Below are 22074 nucleotides of genomic sequence, written 5' to 3'. Positions count from 1 at the left end.
TGCAGCCGCCAGCCCCAGGTGGGGGAAGAGGGGCTTGGCAAGGGTGGGCTGGCCGGCCCCGGCGGGGGTCCCTGGCTCAGCGGAAGCAGTTTCTACACAGTCCTGAGCAGGACACCCCCACTCCTAGGAGCAGCCCAGTGGGTGGGCCGGGGCTCTGCTGTGGTGTTTCAACCCCGTGGTGGGCTCGAGCAGCCCAGAGGGCTTTCTTGTGTGTTTTTTTTTTTTTTTTTTTTTTTTGACAGGCAGAGTGGACAGTGAGAGAGAGAGACAGAGAGAAAGGTCTTCCTTTGCCGTTGGTTCACCCTCCAATGGCCGCCGCAGCCGGCGCGCTGTGCTGATCTGAAGCCAGGAGCCAGGAGCTTCTCCTGGTCTCCCATAGGGTGCAGGGCCCAAGCACTTGGGCCATCCTCCACTGCCTTCCCGGGCCACAGCAGAGAGCTGGCCTGGAAGAGGGGCAGCCGGGACAGAATCCGGCGCCCCGACCAGGACTAGAACCTGGGGTGCCGGCGCTGCAGGCGGAAGATTAGCCTATTGAGCCGCGGTGTCGTTCCCAGAGGGCTTTCCAGGCAGGCCGGGCATCTGTGTGAGGCCCAGGGAGGGATCAGGCAGACCATGGGAGGCAGATGGACCTCTGGGCCCCAGTCCCAGGGAGCCATCCAGTGGTGCCCTGGAGCGGTGGACCTGGGAGTCGGCCGGTGCAGCTGTCAGGCGGAGGCCGCGCCTGTCGTCTCTCTGGCTCCCAGGATACCGGAGGGGGCGCCCTGCCAGCACGAGTCTGGGCTGCATGGGATGGGCTGGCACGCGGGCTTCTCTGTCTCGACGTCGAAAGGGCAGTCAGCCTCTGTCCTGCAGCTGTGCGGAAGGGATGGACATGGGTGGACCGTGCTCAGGAGGCCTCGCGGAGGTGCCCACCGGCAGATCCAGCTCCTCCTCTGCTGCGGGGGGGGAGGGGGGGCGGCCGGGAGCCTGAGCCAGGCCGCGTCCTCACAGGGGCTTCAGCCGCTGCCCCCGCTTCCTGGCGCCAGGGCCTTGGCTCCACCTGCGATGTCTCCCTGGAGCCGTGCTCAGGATTGGGACTTGGTGGCTTGTTGTGACCAAGGCTCCCCGGCTGCTCAGGGAGGAGGTGGCTGGACTGGACTGTGTGCAGGGGAGGCCCTGCCAGGCGAGGGCAAGGGCCCAGCCACCAGAGTCCACACCCCCAGCGCGGGTGCCTCGATGCCATTTCTGCTTCAGAGTGGGCCGCTGTCCCAGGAGTCCCCCCGCCCCGCCTTCCTCACGGGCACTGCCCCCACCACTGCAGGCTCACAGCAGACAGTGAAGCGGCGGTCAGCGTCCGGCGGGCTGGAGACCCTCACCCGAGGGCAGGCGCCCGGGGTGCAGTGCGTCCCCCAGACCCTCAGCCGTGCGAGTGGGTTCATAGGAAGGGAGAGGGGTGCCCAGGCGTGTGGCTCCTCCACGGCCCCACCACGGCCGGCCTGCCTTCACAGGCGTGTGGAGGGGTGGTCCGCGTGTGCACATGCACACACATGCACGCGCTTGTTTTACATCGGTCATACGTGCACGAGTTGCTTCGCAGTCATTTTTCTGCTCGCAGAGGAGCGGGGAGGCTGCGGGGAGGCGGCAGGGGCAGCGGCTGGGGCCTCTGGGCCGGAACTAATCTGGCTCGTTGGCCCCCGCTGCCAGTCGCAGCCGTGGCAGATCCTGCGTGGGCTGCTGACGGGATGGTGCGGGAGGCCGCACTCGTCCGCACCGGCCCGTCAGTCACACGCCAGGAGCCCGCGCCTCCCAGCCGCGCACACCGCCTACGGGCCCCTGCCTCGCGCTGAGCGCTCTGTAGACACTGGCCCACTCACGGGGTCCCACCCCCCGGGCTGCGTCCCATCCAGACACCCATGTGCTAGGCTGTTCCTCTTTTTTCCTTTTTTTAATATTTACTTATTACTTATTTGAAAGGCAGAGTTAGAGAGGAGAGACAGAAAGAGAGAGGCCTTCTGTCTCCTGGTTCACTCGCCGGATGCTTCAGCGTGCCTGGGCCAGGCCAAAGCCAGGAGCCCGGAGCTGCTTCTTGGGTCTCCCACATGGGTGCAGGGGCTTTTCCCAGGCGATTAGAGCTAATTGGAAGCGGAGCAGCCGGGACTCAGTCCAGGGCCCATATGGGATGCTGGCACTGCAGGCAGAGGCCTGGCCTGTGCCACAGCACCGGCCCTTCTTCCTCTTTTTAAAGAGCGTGTTTGCGCTAAGTCTCCTTCCCGCGCATGCGCAGTGGGAGGATGGTCGCTGCCCACTGGGCTTCCAGAACTCGGATGTGGGGCCAGTCGGGGCATGGGGCCACTGGCTGCAGTCACACCCCCAGCCCAGACCTCCGCTGGCTCTTGTTGGCTTGGTCTTGTTTGAAGCTGTGACATCCTGTTCACTGTGTGTGTCCTTGGGCCTGGGCCTCAGCAGTCCATCTCATTTGAAAGGTGGCCACAGCCGGCCGTGGGCACCAGCGCTCCCAGCAGGCAGAGGGCTCCAGCGCCAAACTCCTGGAGCCTCGCAGTGTCCCTCTGGGGCGGAATGGGCGAGGCCTGTGCTTGGCAAGGCTGCACCATCACAGAGAGGGAGTGTCCACCCAGCCAGGGCTCCCGTGCCGACTGTGCTGTGGCCAGCAAACCCAGGCCCCTGCTGGCCTGCCACCAGCCACCAGGAGAGAGGGGCCCCAGCGCTGCCCTGAGGTCGAGGGGCAGAGCTTCCCAGACCTAGTGCTTTGTGTGTCTCCTGCCTGGGGCTGTGCCGGGCACTGGGGGCTGCGATTCCACGGACTCCTGCCCTGCAGTCCCTGAGCGTCGTCCTGAGTTTCTCGGTGACCCTGCCCCCCACCCCCCGTGTCTTCTGAGACATCTTTATCTGGATGTGGGACCCCGCCTCGTGTTCCGTGTGTTCACCTGGACACCGTCCCCCAGCCCGTGTGCTCCCCTCACCCCGTGTCTTCTGAGACGTCTTTATCTGGATGTGGGACCCCCTTCCGTGTTCCGTGTGTTCACCTGGGCACCGTCCCCCAGCCCGTGTGCTCCCCACCCCGTGTCTTCTGAGACGTCTTTATCTGGATGTGGGACCCCCCCCCCCGTGTTCCGTGTGTTCACCTGGGCACTGTCCCCCAGCCCGTGTGCTCCCGCTCCTGCTCTCGCGCTGCGCTCCACGCGTTCTCCCGTTGGACTGTGCTTGGCACACATGAGTGGGGGTGTGCTCCGCCCCTGCGTGGGAACGATGCCTTTGAGGTTCTGTTCTCCCCGTGTCGTCTGTCTTCCCGCTGGCTTGGACCCATGGATGCCCACGAGCAGGAAGCAGGAGTCAGCCAGAAATGGGCCCAGGCAGTCCCATGTGCAGCACTGGGGTCCCTGCCAGTGTGCTGACCGCCTGGCCCGACACCCGCCCCACTCCCCGCGTCCTGTGGGCTGGCTAGAGTGGTGGCGGGACTGTCCCTGGGTCTCTCCAGGCACTAGCATGGGAGCGCACCACTGCCCACCTGGAGCCGGCCTCCTCCAGCACCTTCCAGGCTGGTCATCCACCCCTGCCAGGGCGGACCGCATGTCTAGGAGCTCTGGGAGGGGCCGTCCCGGGTTTCCTGCACGTGTGGCCTGGCGGCGCCTCGTCTCTCCACGTCTCCTGGGCTGCCGGTCCGTCCATCCCTGCCACGCTGTCCTGGGGGTCTCAGACGCTTGCAAGGCTGTCCCCTGCCGCGTGCCTGTCCTGGCCACCACACCTGCTGTCTGTCTTCCCAGCAGCTCCAGGTCAGGTGGGCACGGTTGCCTGGGCCCCGTCCTGTTTGTAGTTGGCTCAGCTTCTGCGTCTGTGGGGTTCCCAGCCCCTCTCTCCTGAGTCCCCGGCAGCTCACCCTCTTCATCCCTTTGTGGTTGGTCACTGGAGCGGTCACAGCCCACTTGTCAGCTGGCACAGGCAGGTGCCTCACCTTCCCAGCTGACAGAACCTGGTTCTCTGCATGCCTGCCACCTCGGCTTGTGCCTGGGCAGTGCATACGGAGCGAGGAGAGAAGGGGTTGTGTCTGTGGACGTGCGGGCAGGGCTGTGGGCTGACCTAGGGACAGCAAGGGACATGTCCCTTCTCAAGTGCACACCTCGTGTTGTGTGAGGGTGGATCTGGGCGCAGCGGCCATGGTCGCGGCCGTGAGGGTGGATCTGGGTGCAGCGGTCATGGTCGCGGCCGTGAGGGTGGATCTGGGTGCAGCGGCCACGGTCGCGGCCGTGAGGGTGGATCTGGGCACAGCGGCCATGGTCGTGGCCGTGAGGCCGCAGCAACAGCCAGGCGTGTTCCTTCGCAGGCCTTCAGCACCCGCGGTGTTCTGAGACCTGCCGCCCCGGCAAAGGCAGTGTCCTGGTGGCTGGCCCTGCCACACACCCTGGGAGTCACCTGTGCCGGTTAACTCGCTCCTCTGGGAAGGGGGCTGGTGTCCCAGGCAGCCCCCAGAGGGCCTGTTTCCCCTTCTGCGGGCTTGGCCATGAGGACCGAGTGAGGTGTCTGGTCCCAGGCGCCGTCCTTGTGCTGTTGCCGCCTGTGGATCTCCTGCCGCGCGGTGGCTCCTGGGAGACTCCACGCCGGGAGATCTGCTCAGGTGCACACTTTCCCTCCTCTCTGTCCTGTCCTTTCATCCCTGTCACTGAGCCTGTAGACACGTTTCAGCTACAGCGAAATCCAGCTCTCCAGGATTCTGCTTGTCTGCGTGCTTGGGTCTCGTAGCTACGAAGCCGTTGCTGCGCAGGCTCACAAAGGTTTCCCGTTTCCTTGCAGTGGGGCTGAGAGGGGCTTCGCGTTCAGGCTGGCTTCCGTTGAGTCAAGTCGCTGGTTCCGTTGGCTTGGTTCCCGCGAGGGCTCAGTTGTCGCCGAGCTGGGTTGGGGAGCACTGCAGGCCTCTGTGTCCTCGCCCGGGGCAGCTGCCAGGCCGGCGTCAGGGCCTCTTCCGCTCCGCAGGCCTCGCGCAGGCCAACACCGCGCTGTGTGGGGGCCGCAGCCTCGGCGCGGCGGTGAGCTGAGCCGGCGCCGCTGCGTCTGCCCGCGCGGCCTGGGCCTTCCCGAGCAGGTCACTTCCACAGGGGCCGAGGCGCCAGCCTGCCCGTTCGCCCAGAGACGCGCGTGGGCTTGTCGGGGATGCTTCTGTAAGAGGTGTCTTCCAGGCGCCTCACGGAGCCCCTCCCCCGTGGGCTGGGCTGCCTGCGGACCGGGGGAGCCCGAGTGCCCGCGGCCTCCTGAGTCAGGGCTGGCCATTGTTCCAGTCCCGAGGTGGCGACACCGACGGCTGACCCTGGCCGGCTCCCGTCAGGCGTCCATGCTCTCTGATGCAGGACCCCCTTGCCAGCGGCTGTGCTCTGAGGCCTGCCGCGTGTGCACGGGGCCCGCCCGGCGTCTCTAACTGGTGTTCTTCTGGGCTGCCCTGTGTCACGCAGGTCTGTGCCTTTTCCCAAAAGCTCTGGCACTCGTCAGCGTTTTCAGCCAGAAAGTGTCTTTTCGTAATTGAGGCGTGTGTGTTGGTCGGGACTTGCTGCCGCCGCACGTCGCACAGGCTGCATACGGGGTAAATATAACTTCCTCGCGCGGCAAGACCCAAAAAAGCATGTGGCTCGTCTTAGCACAGCGTTTGCTTGACGGTGGCGGTCTGGAGCCGGACCCGCGCCGTCTGTCACGTGGAAGTCTCTGGGGGTCGCGTTCACATCCGGTTTGGGGTGAGTGTCGCGGCGCAGCGGGTCAGACCCGGCCTGAGATGGCCACGTGCCCCGTCGGTGCCTGCTGAGACCACTACACGCGTCTGACCCAGCGCCCTGCTGACGCGCCGGGACGCAGCAGTGATGGCCCAAGCACTTGGGCCTCGGCCACCCACGGGAGACCAGGACAGAGCTCCAGGCTCCTGGTATCAGCCTGGCCCAGCCTTGGCTGTTGTGGGCGACTGGGGAGTGGAGCGGCGTGGGCAGCTCCGCCTGTCGCTCCCCTCTGGGTCTCGTGGCTCTGCCTCCTGGGTGGGCAGCGAGGCCCAGGCCGTGGCCGTGCTTACGCCCAGTCTTGTCGTCTTGCTGCCTTCGCCTCTCGCCCATCCCTTCCGCGTTCCCGTTTTCCTGCCTCACCCTGACGACCGGAAGGGCTCTGGTTCCTTCCTTCCTGGCTGCGCCCGGCTGCTGCTCCGGGGTCCTGCCTTGGCCCATGGGCCGGCAGCTGCCCTTCTCCAGTAGGGCGCCGGGGCTGTCTGCCCGTGCTTCCGAGCGTCCTGACCCGAGTGTGTCTGTCCGTGTGAGCAGCCCCTGCTGGAACAAGGATGTCTGAGCCTCCCTGTCTGCCGGGCGCCCGGCCCCGGCGACCTCTCTGCCCCTCTGCCGGACCCTGGGGCTCGCTAGGTGCGCCCTGTGGTTGTCGCATATTTCAGGTGCTTGCGGTTTGTTGAGCTTCCTGGATCCCTGTCAGCAAATTCAGTCTTTTAAAATTTTCTTCCTCACTCCCTCTTTTCCCCTGGGGACCCAGTGTGTGCTGTCACCCCCTCCCATGTCCCCAGGACCCAGTGTGTGCTGTCCCCCCTCCCCAGGACCCAGTGTGTGCTGTCCCCCCTCCCCAGGACCCAGTGTGTGCTGTCCCCCCTCCCCATGTCCCCAGGACCCAGTGTGTGCTGTCCCCCCTCCCCATGTCCCCAGGACCCAGTGTGTGCTGTCCCCCCTCCCCATGTCCCCAGGACCCAGTGTGTGCTGTCCCCCCTCCCATGTCCTCAGGACCCAGTGTGCGCTGTCCCCCCTCCCATGTCCCCAGGACCCAGTGTGTGCTGTCCCCCCTCCCCAGGACCCAGTGTGTGCTGTCCCCCCTCCCCATGTCCCCAGGACCCAGTGTGTGCTGTCCCCCCTCCCCATGTCCCCAGGACCCAGTGTGTGCTGTCCCCCCTCCCCATGACCCAGTGTGCGCTGTCCCCCCTCCCATGTCCCCAGGACCCAGTGTGTGCTGTCCCCCCTCCCATGTCCCCAGGACCCAGTGTGCGCTGTCCCCCCTCCCCATGTCCCCAGGACCCAGTGTGTGCTGTCCCCCCTCCCCATGACCCAGTGTGCGCTGTCCCCCCTCCCATGTCCCCAGGACCCAGTGTGTGCTGTCCCCCCTCCCATGTCCCCAGGACCCAGTGTGCGCTGTCCCCCCTCCCATGTCCCCAGGACCCAGTGTGTGCTGTCCCCCCTCCCATGTCCCCAGGACCCAGTGTGCGCTGTCCCCCCTCCCATGTCCCCAGGACCCAGTGTGTGCTGTCCCCCCTCCCCATGTCCCCAGGACCCAGTGTGTGCTGTCCCCCCTCCCCATGACCCAGTGTGTGCTGTCCCCCCTCCCCATGTCCCCAGGACCCCAGTGTGTGCTGTCCCCCCTCCCCAGGACCCAGTGTGTGCTGTCCCCCCTCCCCATGTCCCCAGGACCCCAGTGTGTGCTGTCCCCCTCCCATGTCCCCAGGACCCAGTGTGTGCTGTCCCCCCTCCCCATGTCCCCAGGACCCCAGTGTGTGCTGTCCCCCCTCCCCATGTCCCCAGGACCCAGTGTGCGCTGTCCCCCCTCCCATGTCCCCAGGACCCAGTGTGTGCTGTCCCCCCTCCCCATGTCCCCAGGACCCAGTGTGCGCTGTCCCCCCTCCCCAGGACCAGGTTCGCATCCGTCTCAGGGTCTTGTCACAAGTCATTGGAGTGTCTGGAAGGAGTTGCTCTTTTGGTCCGCAGGACGTCCCTCCCACTTCTCACTCTGCTGTCGCTGTCCCGTGCTTCTCCGAGACCCTTGTGAGGTGGGGCTTTCCCACGTGGCCGCCCGTCTGTGTGCTCCCATGGGGCCTGGGACAAGAGCAGAGGCTCCTGCAGGGTTTGCGACTGCCCCGCCCCAGCCAGCAGCTCCCCGTCTCTGTGGCCCGGGCCTCAGCTCCTGCCGCGCCCCGCCTGGGACAGACTTTCCCTGGGGTCCCTTTCCTATCCCCGTGTCGTCTCCTTCCTCCAGGCGTGCACTGGTGGGCGGGGGACACTCGGCACCCCTGAAAGCGGCCCTCGCTCACTGCCCAGTGTCTCCCCCTCACCCCCCGCCCCCGTGCCGTGGCTTCCCTGTGGGCTGAGTCAGGAGGAAATGGACTGCGCCTCCCAGCCCCGCCCCTCTGCCGGTGACCTCTCACCTTTCCATCAGCCCTGCTCTCCTTGCAGGTTGAAGATTGAAGAGCTGGAGGGGGAGCGGAGCCGCCTGGAAGAGGAGAAGAAGGAGCTGGAACTGCAGCTGGAGCGACGCAGCCTGCAGGTGCGTGCCCCGCCCTAGGCCTGCAGATACCTTCCCTGCCCTAGGCCTGCAGGTGCGTGCCCCGCCCTAGGCCTGCAGGTGCGTGCCCCGCCCTAGGCCTGCAGATACCTTCCCCGCCCTAGGCCTGCAGGTGCCACCCCGCCCTAGGCCTGCAGGTACCTTCCCGCCCTAGGCCTGCAGGTGCCGCCTCACCCTAGGCCTGCAGATACCTTCCCCGCCCTAGGCCTGCAGATACCTTCCCCGCCCTAGGCCTGCAGGTGCGTGCCCCGCCCTAGGCCTGCAGGTGCGTGCCCCGCCCTAGGCCTGCAGGTGCTGCCCCGCCCTAGGCCTGCAGGTGCCGCCCCGCCCTAGGCCTGCAGGTGCCGCCCCGCCCTAGGCCTGCAGGTGCCGCCCCGCCCTAGGCCTGCAGGTGCCTTCCCCGCCCTAGGCCTGCAGGTGCGTGCCCCGCCCTAGGCCTGCAGGTGCCTTCCCCGCCCTAGGCCTGCAGATACCTTCCCCGCCCTAGGCCTGCAGGTGCTGCCCCGCCCTAGGCCTGCAGGTGCCGCCTCACCCTAGGCCTGCAGGTGCCTGCCCCACCCTAGGCCTGCAGGTGCCTGCCCCGCCCTAGGCCTGCAGGTGCGTGCCCCGCCCTAGGCCTGCAGGTGCCTTCCCCGCCCTAGGCCTGCAGATACCTTCCCCGCCCTAGGCCTGCAGATACCTTCCCCGCCCTAGGCCTGCAGGTGCTGCCCCGCCCTAGGCCTGCAGGTGCCGCCTCACCCTAGGCCTGCAGGTGCCGCCCCACCCTAGGCCTGCAGGTGCTGCCCCGCCCTAGGCCTGCAGGTGCCGCCTCACCCTAGGCCTGCAGGTGCCGCCCCACCCTAGGCCTGCAGGTGCTGCCCCGCCCTAGGCCTGCAGATACCTTCCCCGCCCTAGGCCTGCAGGTGCCTTCCTCACCCTAGGCCTGCAGATACCTTCCCCGCCCTAGGCCTGCAGGTGCCTTCCCCGCCCTAGGCCTGCAGATACCTTCCCCGCCCTAGGCCTGCAGGTGCGTGCCCCGCCCTAGGCCTGCAGGTGCCTTCCTCACCCTAGGCCTGCAGGTGCCTTCCTCACCCTAGGCCTGCAGATACCTTCCCCGCCCTAGGCCTGCAGATACCTTCCCCGCCCTAGGCCTGCAGGTGCGTGCCCCGCCCTAGGCCTGCAGGTGCTGCCTCACCCTAGGCCTGCAGATACCTTCCCCGCCCTAGGCCTGCAGGTGCGTGCCCCGCCCTAGGCCTGCAGGTGCTGCCTCACCCTAGGCCTGCAGATACCTTCCCCGCCCTAGGCCTGCAGGTGCGTGCCCCGCCCTAGGCCTGCAGGTGCGTGCCCCGCCCTAGGCCTGCAGGTGCCGCCCCGCCCTAGGCCTGCAGGTGCGTGCCCCGCCCTAGGCCTGCAGGTGCCGCCCCGCCCTAGGCCTGCAGGTGCGTGCCCCGCCCTAGGCCTGCAGATACCTTCCCCGCCCTAGGCCTGCAGGTGCATGCCCCGCCCTAGGCCTGCAGGTGCGTGCCCCGCCCTAGGCCTGCAGGTGCTGCCTCACCCTAGGCCTGCAGATACCTTCCCCGCCCTAGGCCTGCAGGTGCGTGCCCCGCCCTAGGCCTGCAGGTGCGTGCCTCACCCTAGGCCTGCAGGTGCCTGCCCCGCCCTAGGCCTGCAGGTGTGTGCCCCGCCCTAGGCCTCTGCTCAGCCTGGGCTGCCTCCCACAGACGCCCTCACCCTGCAGTCCTCCTCCATTGGTTTCTTGTTCTGCTGGCACTGTCCGCAGAGCCTGGAACCTGTGGGGCCTGCCGGGGGAGGAGTGGGCTTGCAGGGGGCACCCAGGGAGGGCTCCTCGGTGCAGCTCGGGCCCCCCAGCCCCTGCCCACCGAGCCGCCGTCATGAGAGCAGACGGCTGCTTGTGTCAGCTCCACCTTGCTGTGGCCTTCTCTGAAGTTCTCCAGGAATACAGAGAGTGGGGCCCCCAGGCTGTGGACGGCCCGTGGATTTTATCGTGGTACCTGCCAGAGGCAGGTGACACCTGGGATAAAGTGGGCGTTCTGGGCCCAGGCCACGGTGGCTGCCCAGCAGCAGTGTCACAGGTGGCTCTCCGCCCCCGCCCCCCCCACCCCGGGAAGGACGTGCTCCTTGCAGCCGCCTGCTGCTGGCCTGGGTGCTCCCAGGGCATCCCTGTGGCCCCTGCGGTGATGGCGGAGCAGTGAGTGAGGTGAGAGGTGCAGGTGCGTGTGGCCCCCATCCCGTGCAGGTGCTCCCCCTCGTGCCTCCCGGGCCCCACACACCCTCTGCAGGGGCGCGTCCTGCACTGCTCGGAGCTCAGGGTGCCGTGGGCAGCTGGGGTTCATGGACATGATCCAGCCCTGGGCCAGGATGGCAGGGTCACTGCCCAGTGAGCGTAGCAACGGCTGCCCCTGCGTCCGGGCCGCCTCCCCTGCAGGCTGCAGGAGCACTAGGGCCCCTTGTCCTGGAGATGAGGCTCGTCACAGCAGGGTGGGGGGCCGGGGGGCCGTGGCCCTACCCTGCTTCCTGCCTACTGCCCCTGCGTCCTGCTGGCCGGGTCGCCAGCCCCGCCTCATGGCCGGGCACAGCAGCGTGGGCCAAGGCACTGGGCAGTGAGCAGGACTGGGACCTGAGCTCCGGCCTGTCGCCCGCCATGCTCCTCTCCTGTGACGTGGGCCTTGGGAGGCCAGCATCCCGGTAGCCAGCTCTGCCATTCCAGGAGCAGCCCGCATCTGGGGCCCTGCGGTGTGCTTGGGCAGTGAGAGGTTTAAGCCCTGGAGGCCCGGCATCGGCCACCCCACCATCTGGACTGTCCTGGCCCCGTCCACCCAGTGTGAGAAGGGGCTTCCATGTGCGCAGATGGTGACGGAGGCCGTGGCACAGCAGGCTGCTCCTGGCGAGTGGGGGAAGGGAGCACCTACGGCTTGGGAGCCGGCCTCGGCAGAGCTCAGAGCGGCCTCTAGATGGGTGCACACTGGACACAGGGTGAGCACGCCCTGCCCGGCCGGGTCGTCTTGGGCATGTGTCTCTGTTGGGCAGATCAAGCACCAGGGCTTCAGTGCCACCTGGCACTCAGTGGGTACTCCTCCAGGCTCATGTCTGGTTGTGGGCTCCTGCTCTTTGCTGTTACTGAGGGCCGAGACCGTGTCGTGAGCCTTGACGCCTTGGAACGCGTGTGTGACGCTGCCCTCCGCGTGGCCTGGCTGCAGCGTGGACCCCAGCCCCGCAGCTCTGGGCGGGGCCGGGTGGAGGGCTCCTCCCCGGGCTGGCAGAGCAGGAAGCGCCGTGAAAGTGCGCAGTGAGCGTTCTGCATGCAAATGCCGGCTCCCCGGCTTCCAGGAAGACTGATGAGAGTCAGCTGCCGCCTGACTCAGTTGGGAACATGTGCTCGGAGAGGGCCGCCACTAGTTAGAGTCTTGTAATTAGCTCACAGCTGCTTGGTGAGGCCCCTGGGCTGCAGTTACGCTTAGAGCTGGGCGCTCCCGGGGCACAAGGTGGGATGCCGGGGCCTGGCCAGTGCAGCACCGTCCTCTCAGCCTCTCTCGGGGTGTCTGGCTGCACACTGAGCCGGGCGACCTGCCCGTGCTCCTGACTCTGCCGGGGTCGGGTGGCTGGGCAGCCCAGGCCTGTGCTCCGCTGCTGTCCGAGCTGCATGGAGGCCCCCAGTAGCCTGCACGTGGAGGACAAGCTGAGAGGCACGTGTTTGGAGGCAGAGCAGGGTTTGAACATGCCGTGTGTCCTCAGAGACGACTTGGGCAAATTCTGGGACTCAGGCCCTACAGCCCCAGGGGTCCTGGGGTTGCTGGTACCGCCACGGGAGTCGGGGCAGTGGGGGAGGCGAGCCCTGCCCTGTCCCGCTCACCCACGGGGCTGGTCCTCCTGGCTGGGCACGTCTGGGCCAGTATCCTGTCCCCAGCCCCACACCCTCACCACGTGTGTCTCCTCAGAACCGGAACGAGCAGGGCCTGGCTGCCGCCTTTGATCCCGGTGCTCGGTGGCCCTCCATGGCAGAGCGAGCGCTCCGGTGGCTGCTGGAGTGGCCGGCCTTGGCCACGCAGGAAGACGGCCCAGCGCTCCCGCAGCGAGGCGTCCCTGCGCGCCTTTGTGGCACATCCGTCCCTGCGCTATGCTTCGGCTCAGCTTATTTTTGATGCATTTTAAAGTAAATTGCAAACATCTGTACACTTTGCTCTGACTGCTGCGGCGCGCGTGTAATTAAGCGGAATTCATCTCCGCGATGCGGGAGCCCACGCCTCCACCGTGCCTAATCACTGTGCTTATCCAGGCAGGCTTGTGGTCAGGGACTGCAGCCCCCTCCCCACCCCGCGCTGGCTGCCCCTCTGCAGGCAGCCCAGGCCCGCCTGGCCGTGCGCTCAGGAAGCCGACCAGACGAGCCGCCCGGTGACATTTAAACTAAGTGCGTCTTTTTTGGAAAGCGAGTGGGTAGAAAATTGCCGGGTTCCCTGTGAGCAGAGAGCTCCGGGGGCCAGGAGATCGCCCCGCTCCTGTCTGCGTCACCAGGCTGGCGGCACCGTGTCCTCAGACACTTCCCTCGTCCCTACTCCCCCCGCCCAGCGCTGCCCACATGACGCTGCCCACGTGACGCTGCCCACAGGGCTCCTGAGCCCGCCCTGTGCACCACAGCCCAGGCCGTGCCCGGGCCCCGCCCTAGGAGCAGAACGCACCTGCCCCCCCTCCCCGCAAGGCCTGTCCTCGCCTTCCCAGCTGGCCTGAGAGCCACCCCGCTCCGCTGGTCATCCCTCGCGCTCAGGCTCTCGGGCGTCCTTTCTCCACCTGGACAGCTGGCTTCTCGATGCCTGCTGGTACTTCTGGAATGTTCTGTAGGTGCTGCTGCACACAGGCCACGGAATTGGTAGGCTGGGCCTGGGGCCGTCCCTGCGTCTGTCCTTGCCCACAGGGAAGCCAGGGTCGCTGCCTCAGGACCAGCCGAGTGGCTGGGCGGGGGGGGGGGGGGGGGCAGCATTCATGCTGCAGCTCCCAGCCTGACCCTGGGCACCCCCTGACCCTTCCAGCCACGCTGGGGAGGGGGTGTTGTGACCCGATGTGCAGATGAAGAACCCGAACGCTACACACAGCCATGTCCCAGCGGGTTCCTGCCCGCCCTCGGGATCTCCCCCAGCAGAGCCTCAGGCTGTCGCTGTGCACGTCAGCCCCCATTTCCCCTTTGGGGGCCACAGAGCCGCTGCCCCCCGCCCCAGTAGGCGGAGCCAGAGGTGCAGGAATTGCAGCCACCCCTGGGCCTCCGCTCTCCGGCTGTGCTGGCAGTCCCTCTGCTCCCAGTGGCCAGCGTTGTCCCCTGCCCCTGTGGAGGGACCAGCCAGGTGTCGCCCTCCAGAGCCTCTGCTGGCCTCTGCGGCTCCCGCTAGCAGCAGTCTGCAGAAGGCAGAGCAGGGTCTCCCGTGGGCGTGTGGATTCAGGACCCGGTCCCCAGAGCGGGGTCTCCCGTGGGCGTGTGGATTCAGGGCCCGGTCCCCAGAGCGGGGTCTCCCCGTGGGCGTGTGGATTCAGGACCTGGTCCCCAGAGCGGGGTCTCCCGTGGACGTGTGGATTCAGGGCCCGGTCCCCAGAGCAGTCTCCTGTGGGCGTGTGGATTCAGGGCCCGGTCCCCAGAGCGGGGTCTCCCATGGACGTGTGGATTCAGGACCTGGTCCCCAGAGCAGGGTCTCCCGTGGGCATGTGGATTCAGGACCCGGTCCCCAGAGCAGTCTCCCGTGGGCGTGTGGATTCAGGGCCCGGTCCCCAGATTAGGGTCTCCCCGTGGGCATGTGGATTCAGGGCCCGGTCCCCAGAGCGGGGTCTCCCGTGGGCGTGTGGATTCAGGACCCGGTCCCCAGAGCAGTCTGCACCGTGGGCGTGTGGATTCAGGACCCGGTCCCCAGAGTAGGGTCTCCCTGTGGGCGTGTGGATTCAGGGCCCGGTCTGCACTGGCGTTTACCTGGGCGAGTACCCTCGGCCTGCTCCTGAGCACCGGGCTTCGTGCCCTGCCTCCCAGGGTGGTGTGGGAGCTTGAGAGCAGGGTGCGTGCAGCACAGTCTGGTCTTCTCGCAGCGCCTGCGCTCTGCTCCAGTTCCGGCCCTTACTCCCCTTCGTGGCTCAGAGGGCAGCATGCCGGGAGGCTACTCCACACCCCTGGGGAGATCCTGGCCGTGGGCGCCCGGGGCCACCTCACGATCCGCGGTGCGGACCACAAACACCCTGCACGTCTGTGGAGCACACTGTGCCTGCGTGTGTCTGGGGGGTCATCCATGGGGGACGCACGTGGTTCTGCAGGCAGGTGCACAGTTCTGTACCGCTGGTGTGGCAGTGGACTCACAGGTGGACACTGCTGCACATGGCCGCTGCCGCGTGTCCCGTCCGTGGTCGGGGAGGGGATAAGTCTTCATGATTTACTTGTTCTTGGCCACAGTCACACCTCTCTCCTGAGGGCTGTCGCGTGCCGGGTGGAACCGGCCGGGTGGTAGCGGCCCTGCGTGTGCGTCGTGTTCCCATGAGCCAGCTCGTGTGCCCGCCTCCCTGTCGGCCCTGTCTGGCCTCACTGCAGCTTTCTGCGAAGAGTGAACTTGACGGCAGGACAAGGCAGGCGCTGCTCATGTTTATTAACGCGGGGACTAAAAAAAGCCGGCTCACTGATGGCATTCGCGTGGCGAAATTTCCACAGGCGCTGATTTCTTTTGATTTTCTCAGGAGAAGAGTGACGCACCCTGAATACTAAGACCCCACTCCCCTCCGCCGTGGCACTTCCTGGGGAGCTGAGTCCCTAAGGACACTGGGCGCCTCCCCTGCTGTGGGGCCCTCCAGCCCTGGTTTGCAGGGCAGCAGACGGGCAGGAGATGGGGTCCTTAGACAGAGCTCCCCCAGTGCCTGAACGAACTGTGAGTGGCAGCTTGGTGTCCTTTGAGCTTGGGACCCTCAGCGGAGCCAGCCTGCCCCCTGTGCACAGGACCCAGAACACAGGTGGCACAGAGGGGCAGTGCAGCCAGTGGCCCCAGCCGTCTCCCCCGGTGGCCCAGCACGCAGGCTGTCAGGCAGTCTGTGCCTCCGTGTTCCCACCCTGGTGCTGTGGCCCCTGCGGCTTACAGAGTTCCTGGTGCCATCTGTGTGGCCACCTCGAGGCCATGTGCGAGAGTGGCACGTGGGGCACGGCAGGCTGGCCGTGCCCGGAGCAGGACTTGACCCTGGGAGGCCACAGGCACCTCACTGCAGAGCCTGGGGCAGGCTTGTCTGGGGACACCCCATTCAGATCACGAGTGGGAATCCTGGTTCCTGCGGTCCCCATTGCCTCGGTTTTCAGCCTGGGGAGGTCGGTGGTGGCTGCCTGAGCTACTGCTCCCCCTGAGCGCGCTCATTCAAGGGGTTCACCTTGTGTGGAATGCCTGTCTGTGGCCCAGCTGGCCAGCCTCCAGCTTCTCAGAGCCTGTGAGGAGCTCAGGGTGGACCCAGCGTTGGCCGTGGTTTGTCCTTGGGGGATCACAGCCAGAGGAGGTCATGGCCACGGGAGTTCCCCAGGCCTCGGCCCAGCTTGCAGGAGGAGTGGCCCTGTCCTACCCGTGGGCCTGTTGAGGCTCAGAGAGAACGCGACCTGGTCAAGGCTCAGAACCAGCACAGAGGCCTGCCGGCCCAGCTGAGGCAGCCTGGGGGTCTGGGGTGGCTCAGGCCTGAGGAGGAGGAAGGAGCCGCGTTCCGCACATCCTCGGGGGACGTCCCTGCTGGCAGTGACCGAGCATCAGTGCCGTGTAGCCCTGGTCAACCCAGAGGTCGCTCACTGCTGCCCACTCGCGTCCCTCGCTCTGCAGGGGTTGCTCCCAGGGCCTGAGTCCCTGCCTCTGGTGGTCACACTGTGTCCCTGGGTGCGGCTGGGTGGCTCCCGGGTGAAGACACCAGCTGGCGTTGTGATGCCCTGGTCAGCTGCACCTCGGGCAAGCTCAGAGGCTGACCCCGCCTGGCTTTGTGCTGGAGGCAGACTCTGGGTGGGGCAGCATCAGGGGCCAGCAAGGAACCTGGGGTTTGGGCTGCCTCGCTCTCTACTTGTATGGGCTCCCTTCACCAGGCGGGCACTGCCTCCACGTGGGCTTCCGTGTGGGCCGCTGGCTTGGGAGTGTGTGTGCCCACCGGCGCTGCCTGACTGACTCTGATTCTGCTCTTGTGGCCACCGTGGTGTGCCGTCAGGCATGGGGGCCGCCGCTGTCTCTTCCCTCGTGCCTGGGACCCTCCCCGGGCAGCTGGGCCCTGCATAGCACCTCCCTGGCAGGGGTGGGGAGGCCCAGGACTCCCAGGCAGACCAGGGCACGGGCTCCTGCAGGCCGTCCTCAGCCCACGTCTGAGGGCCTTGGGGCTAGGAGGAAGGTGCTCCTGCACGGAGGGGAGCTGAGGCCCAGCTGGGTCAGCAGGAGTGGGGGACAGAACCACGTGAGCAGAAGGGAAGCCAGCGCCCGGCCCCTCCCCATGGCCAGTCGGGTCAGCTGCATGGACCAGGGGTAAGAGGGGAGTGGAGAGATGAGAAGAGGCTCCGAGCTGTCCCGGGCAGTTGCACAGGTGCCCCGGCGGTGCCATTGCACTCCCTGGTGTCACAGTTCCCGGACGGCGCGTGGTCATGTCCCTGAGTGCCCCAGCAGGCCCCTCTCGGGCTGCCCTGTGAACCCTGTAGGGCTGCCCTGGGCCATCCCCCGCGGTTTCTGTGGATGGGGGCGTTGTTGGGATGCGTGAGTCGTCTGGGAGGTGTGCGGCTGCGAAGCAAGGGTCAGAGCTGTCGTTGGAGTCCTCCGGCGGGGACTCAGGCACTTTCCCCGACCTGTCCCCGGCCAGCTCCTCGCGTGGGCATGGCCACCCTGCACCATGGTGGCGGGCACCTTGCGGGGGAGGGAGACGCTGCAGTGTGGGGCAAGTGCTTTTTCTCCTGTGACTGGAGCGGGCAGGCTGCTCTGCGGCGACACCGGGGCGTGCTCTGGGTGCAGCTGGGCTACATTGCAGTGACACCGGGGCGTCCTCTGGGTGCAGCTGGGCTCTGCAGTGACACCGAGGCGTCCTCTGGGTGCAGCTGGGCTCTGCGGTGATACCGGGGCATCCTCTGGGTGCAGCTGGGCTCTGCAGCGACACCGGGGCGTCCTCTGGGTGCAGCTGGGCTGCTCTGCAGCGACACCGGGGCGTCCTCTGGGTGCAGCTGGGCTCTGCGGTGACACCGGGGCGTCCTCTGGGTGCAGCTGGGCTCTGCGGCGACACCGGGGCGTCCTCTGGGTGCAGCTGGGCTCTGCGGTGATACCGGGGCGTCCTCTGGGTGCAGCTGGACTGCACTGCAGTGACATCAGGGCTGTCCTCCTGTCCCTCCATCTGTGGGAGTGCCTTCGGTCCTGTGCTCTGAGCTGGTTTTGGCAGCTGTGGCCCTTGCTGGCTGTTGGTCTCCCGGTGCCTTGGCATGCATTTGCTGGGTCAGCTGAGTGCGTGCTCACTGGAGGGCCGCCTGCCAGCACCCCGGCCAGCAGTGTGTGTGGGTGCAGAGCCCTGTGTGTCACACGCTGTGGCCTTCATGCCCCTGGTGGCGAGGGAGGGGTCTTTCCCTGTGCTTCCTCACCTTGGAGAAGCACCTTTGTCATCGGGTTGTTTGGCTTCCTGTGCGGAGTGCACTCTCTCCGCGTGTTCTGGAGGAAGGCCCTTCCTGGACAGAGGATGCGTGCTCGTCCCCTGCTGGCTCCTCCTGTCCTCTCACTTCTGCGTTCTTGGGCGTGTGCCCTGGGGTTCCTGTGTCAGAGGTGAGGTCCTCGTGTGGCCCTGTGGTTCTCAGGTCATGGACTCTACCCTCGGAAGGGACCTGGAACCCTTAGGAGATGGCCCTGCGTCCTGAACAATGATGGAGACTGGGTGAGGCCATGGTGACGGGGTCTCAGGTAGAAGTGTGAATTCTACTGAAATGGGGCTGAACTCCAGGCGTGTGGGGGCAGGTGTGCGGGGAGCTGTGTGAGTGTGGAGCCCTGGGCGTGTGGGGGCAGGTGTGCGGGGAGTTGTGTGAGTGTGGAGCCCTGGGCGTGTGGGGGCAGGTGTGCGGGGAGCTGTGTGAGTGTGGAGCCCTGGGCGTGTGCGGGCAGGTGTGCAGGGAGTTGTGTGAGTAGCCACAGTGCACTCACCACTGTTTCCAGTGTCCTGTGAAGTGCCCTGTACATGGAGGCTCCTGCGTGTCCCCCAGGGTCGTGGTCACTGCAGCAACCCAGAGGCCCAGTGTGGCCACCAGGCACACCCAGCCCTCTACCTTAGGGCTCAGTGCCACCCCTCCTGCACAGAGAGCTGGTGCCCATGGCGGTGCACCCACAGCCTCATCCTGGAGCAAGGCCTCCCTCCGTGAGCGGAGCCAGCAGGCCCCCAGCAGAGGTGCGGGGTGGCCCCTGCTCTGCGTCACTAGTGGCCTTGGCCTCTGGTGGGAGTCAGTGCTCCCACCCCGCCATGGGTCCCCGACTGCTTCCCTACCTGCTTCCAAGCTTCCCCTGGGCCCGCTCACCAGCCACCTGGGACACGCGGCCTCTGAGCAGCCCTGGTCATCTGCAGACATCCTTGTGTGGCCCTGCTCAAGGCCTCTGTCTCGAGCGGTCAGCAGCACTGGGTCCTGGGGGAGGAAGAGGCAGCCAGCGGCCCCAGCAAGATCAGCGCCGGCAGCGCTCAAGCCACGGGGCGTTGGCCACTTGTCCTGGGGGACAGGAACCTCGCTGCCCCTCTGAGTGTGTGGAAGGGGCGATAGGGAGGTGAGCCCTCACCCCACTTGTCACTGCTGCCCCTGCAGGGGGCGCGGGGCCTGCTGGGGCTGCAGGAGCTCGCTGCCGCTTGTCTTCCCGCACTGTTGGACCCCGGCCGCAGCCCCAGGGTGTTTGCGTGCTCTCAGCAAAGAGAGCTGTGCCCTGCCTCCCGCCAGCCCCCTTTCCCCTGGGGCGGGGGGCGGGGCTCCCTCCTGGCCCAGGAGCCACAGCCACTCCTGCAGGTCACTCTAGACTCGCGCTGGCCTCTTGCTGGGCGCTTCAGGGCTGGCAGCTTACTTGAGAATGACTGGGCAGTACCCGGGAGTGCGACCTTGCAGCTGTTCCCTGCCTGGCTGGGACACACACCGGGGTTCCGGTGGCTGGCAGGTGCATGCTGGCACTGGGCTCGGGGGACAGCCACCTACAGCGAGGGCAGAGGTTCCCCAGGCTCAGCTGTCCCACGTAATCAGCAGTGCTGGCCAGAACGGAGGGTGCCACTTCCCAGGGACTGGGTGGGAGAGGAGGGATCTGGGGGCAGAGGGGAGGAGCTAGAGCAGAGGGGGTGGGTCCTCGGGTCTCTGAGCTCTTAGAGTGGCGGAGCTGCCACCCTGGGCTGGTCAGGGCTGACCTGTGGGAGTGTCTGAAGGAGCCCGCAGGGGCTTTGGGGCCTTTGCTCCTCCCTTCCCTGGAGTGCGGCCCCTTGCTATTCCTGCCTGAGGTCAGCCAGGCCCTGAGGTGTGCCTGCTTGCTTGCCCCTGGGAGGGGCGGCTCCGCAGCTGGTGCAGCGGCTCCCCTGGCCCGTGTGCTCTGGCCTGGACTCCGTGTTTGCCCCTGCTCAGTGGGGTGAGAGCACGGGGTTTTCATCTTCTCCGTGTTTATTTGTTTGAGTGATGGGACTCCCACCCACTCCCCAGCACCCACAGCAGCCGGCACGGGGCCAGGGTGAAGGGATGAGTCACAAAGTCCCAGTCTCCCACGGGGGTGGCAGGGACCCCAGTGCTTGAGCCATGGCTGCAGGAAGCTGGAGCCGGAACTTGAACACAGGAGCTCCGATGTGGAGCTGGGCCCTGGGGTAGGGAGAGGAGTCGCTGTGGCGGGGGGTGGGGGGGCTCCCGCAGGAAGACGTGGTGTGCCATGGTTTGGTGTTGAAGACTGAGCAGGGTGCTGTGGGTGACGGATGCCCACAGGTCTGTGTGTCCCCCTGCCCTCAGAGCACCCACACAGGGGAGTGGGTCTCAGTAAGCCACACGTCCCCACGAGGGGCTGCAGGGCAGGTGACTGGCTGCACCCCACCTCCCCTGCCCGGCAGGATCACATTCCCGGCACAGAGCTGCGCGGGTGTGGCCGTCGGCCGCGCTGACCCGGGTTGTGTTCCTGCTCCCGCAGGGCGACTACGACCAGAGCAGGACCAAGGTGCTGCACCTGAGCCAGAACCCCGCCCGCGCGGCCAGGCAGCGCCTGCTCGAGGACCAGGAGCAGCTGCAGGCGGAGTGCGAGCGGCTGCGGGGGCTGGTGCGTGCCCTGGAGAGGGGAGGCCCCATCCCTGCCGACCTGGAGGCTGCTGCCAGCGTGCCGTCGTCCAAGGAGGTGGCAGGTAGGCCCCGCCCCACCCCTCGTATGCCTGGGCAGCCGGGACCCCCACGTCTCCCAACTGTCGTCCTTCATGGGGACAGCAAGGCCACAGCCCCAGGGCCTGCCCTCCCCTTCGCAGCCCGGCCATTGGGCACCTGGGACTCTCCTGCTCCACGGCCACAGGCGCAGTTTCCAGTGGGCCGTGTGGGCGATGGGGGCGGGTGCTGCCCCCCACCATGGCCACTTAGTGCTGCTCAGTGCTTGCCCACGGGCCCTGCAGTGCTCTGGAGACAGGTCCATCCATCACCCGTCCAAGCACGAGCCTGCTCGGCCAGGAAGCCGGTGTTCTCATCCGGCCTCCCAGGTCTGGAGATCAGGGACGGCCTTGGGGACTTGAGCTTGTCACCGCAGTGTGGAGTGACAGCCGGGGTCTTTCCAAGCCTCTGCAGCTGCAGAAAACACAGCTCCATGAATGCCAAAGCAGGGACCTCCAGGCTCTGCCCTGCACTGCCCCACAGGGCACCTTGGGAAGCCTCTGGGCCCTGCCTCCTGTCTAGGCCTCCACAGCAGCCGGGAGCGTGGCCCTGCTGTGCCTCCACCCTACGTGTCTGGGGCCCACTCTGGTTGCCCTGCCCAGCCACTTGTGGGGAGGAAGGCTGGGGCAGGGGCTGTAGGCGCCGTTCCTCAGGGCACGGGCTGTAGGCGCCGTTCCTGGGGCAGGGGCTGTAGGCGCCGTTCCTGGGGCAGGGGCTGTAGGTGCCATTCCTGGGGCAGGGGCTGTAGGCGCCGTTCCTGGGGCAGGGGCTGTAGGCGCCGTTCCTGGGGCAGGGGCTGTAGGTGCCATTCCTGGGGCAGGGGCTGTAGGCGCCGTTCCTGGGGCAGGGGCTGTAGGCGCCGTTCCTGGGGCAGGGGCTGTAGGTGCCGTTCCTGGGGCAGGGGCTGTAGGTACCGTTCCTGGGGCAGGGGCTGTAGGTACCGTTCCTGGGGCAGGGGCTGTAGGTACCGTTCCTGGGGCAGGGGCTGTAGGCGCCATTCCTGGGGCAGGGGCTGTAGGCGCCGTTCCTGGGGCAGGGGCTGTAGGTACCGTTCCTGGGGCAGGGGCTGTAGGCGCCGTTCCTGGGGCAGGGGCTATAGGCGCCGTTCCTGGGGCAGGGGCTGTAGGCGCCGTTCCTCGGGGCAGGGGCTATAGGCGCCGTTCCTGGGGCAGGGGCGTCACTGTTGTCGGAATCCCTGCCACGGTGCAGAATCCTGGTGTATCGGTTGTCCCCACGCTGTCTCCTTGTCACCTCCCTCCCATCGCCCTCCCCTGGGACACCTGAAGACGAGGTCTCCTAGAGCCAGGGTCTGCAGCCGTGTGAGATAAGACGGCGTGAGGCCTGGGGGCGGTGCCTGGTGCACAGGAGGCCTCTGAGGCACAGGCCTGGGTTTGGAGCATCAGCCACACTTTCGCTGGCAATTGTGGCCACCACGGCTTTGCCATCTCCACTGT

At 67.0% G+C, this 22074-nt stretch overlaps 1 protein-coding gene across 4 annotated transcripts in view; it reads left to right on the top strand.

Annotated features, from left to right (window-relative positions):
- Positions 1–22074, top strand: part of MAD1L1 (mitotic arrest deficient 1 like 1) — a 280453-nt gene that overhangs the window by 186761 nt on the left and 71618 nt on the right. For all 4 annotated transcript variants that reach the window (XM_070064279.1, XM_070064278.1, XM_070064280.1 and 1 more), the window contains 2 exons: positions 8181–8271; positions 20400–20607. In XM_070064279.1, coding sequence (XP_069920380.1) covers positions 8181–8271; positions 20400–20607 — 299 coding nt within the window. The remainder of the gene's footprint in view (positions 1–8180; positions 8272–20399; positions 20608–22074) is intronic.

Source organism: Oryctolagus cuniculus, chromosome 19, assembly GCF_964237555.1.
Source record: "Oryctolagus cuniculus chromosome 19, mOryCun1.1, whole genome shotgun sequence".
NCBI lineage: Eukaryota > Metazoa > Chordata > Mammalia > Lagomorpha > Leporidae > Oryctolagus > Oryctolagus cuniculus.
The sequence above is the reverse complement of the archived record's forward strand: the minus strand, read 5'-3'. Positions and strand labels throughout refer to the sequence as shown.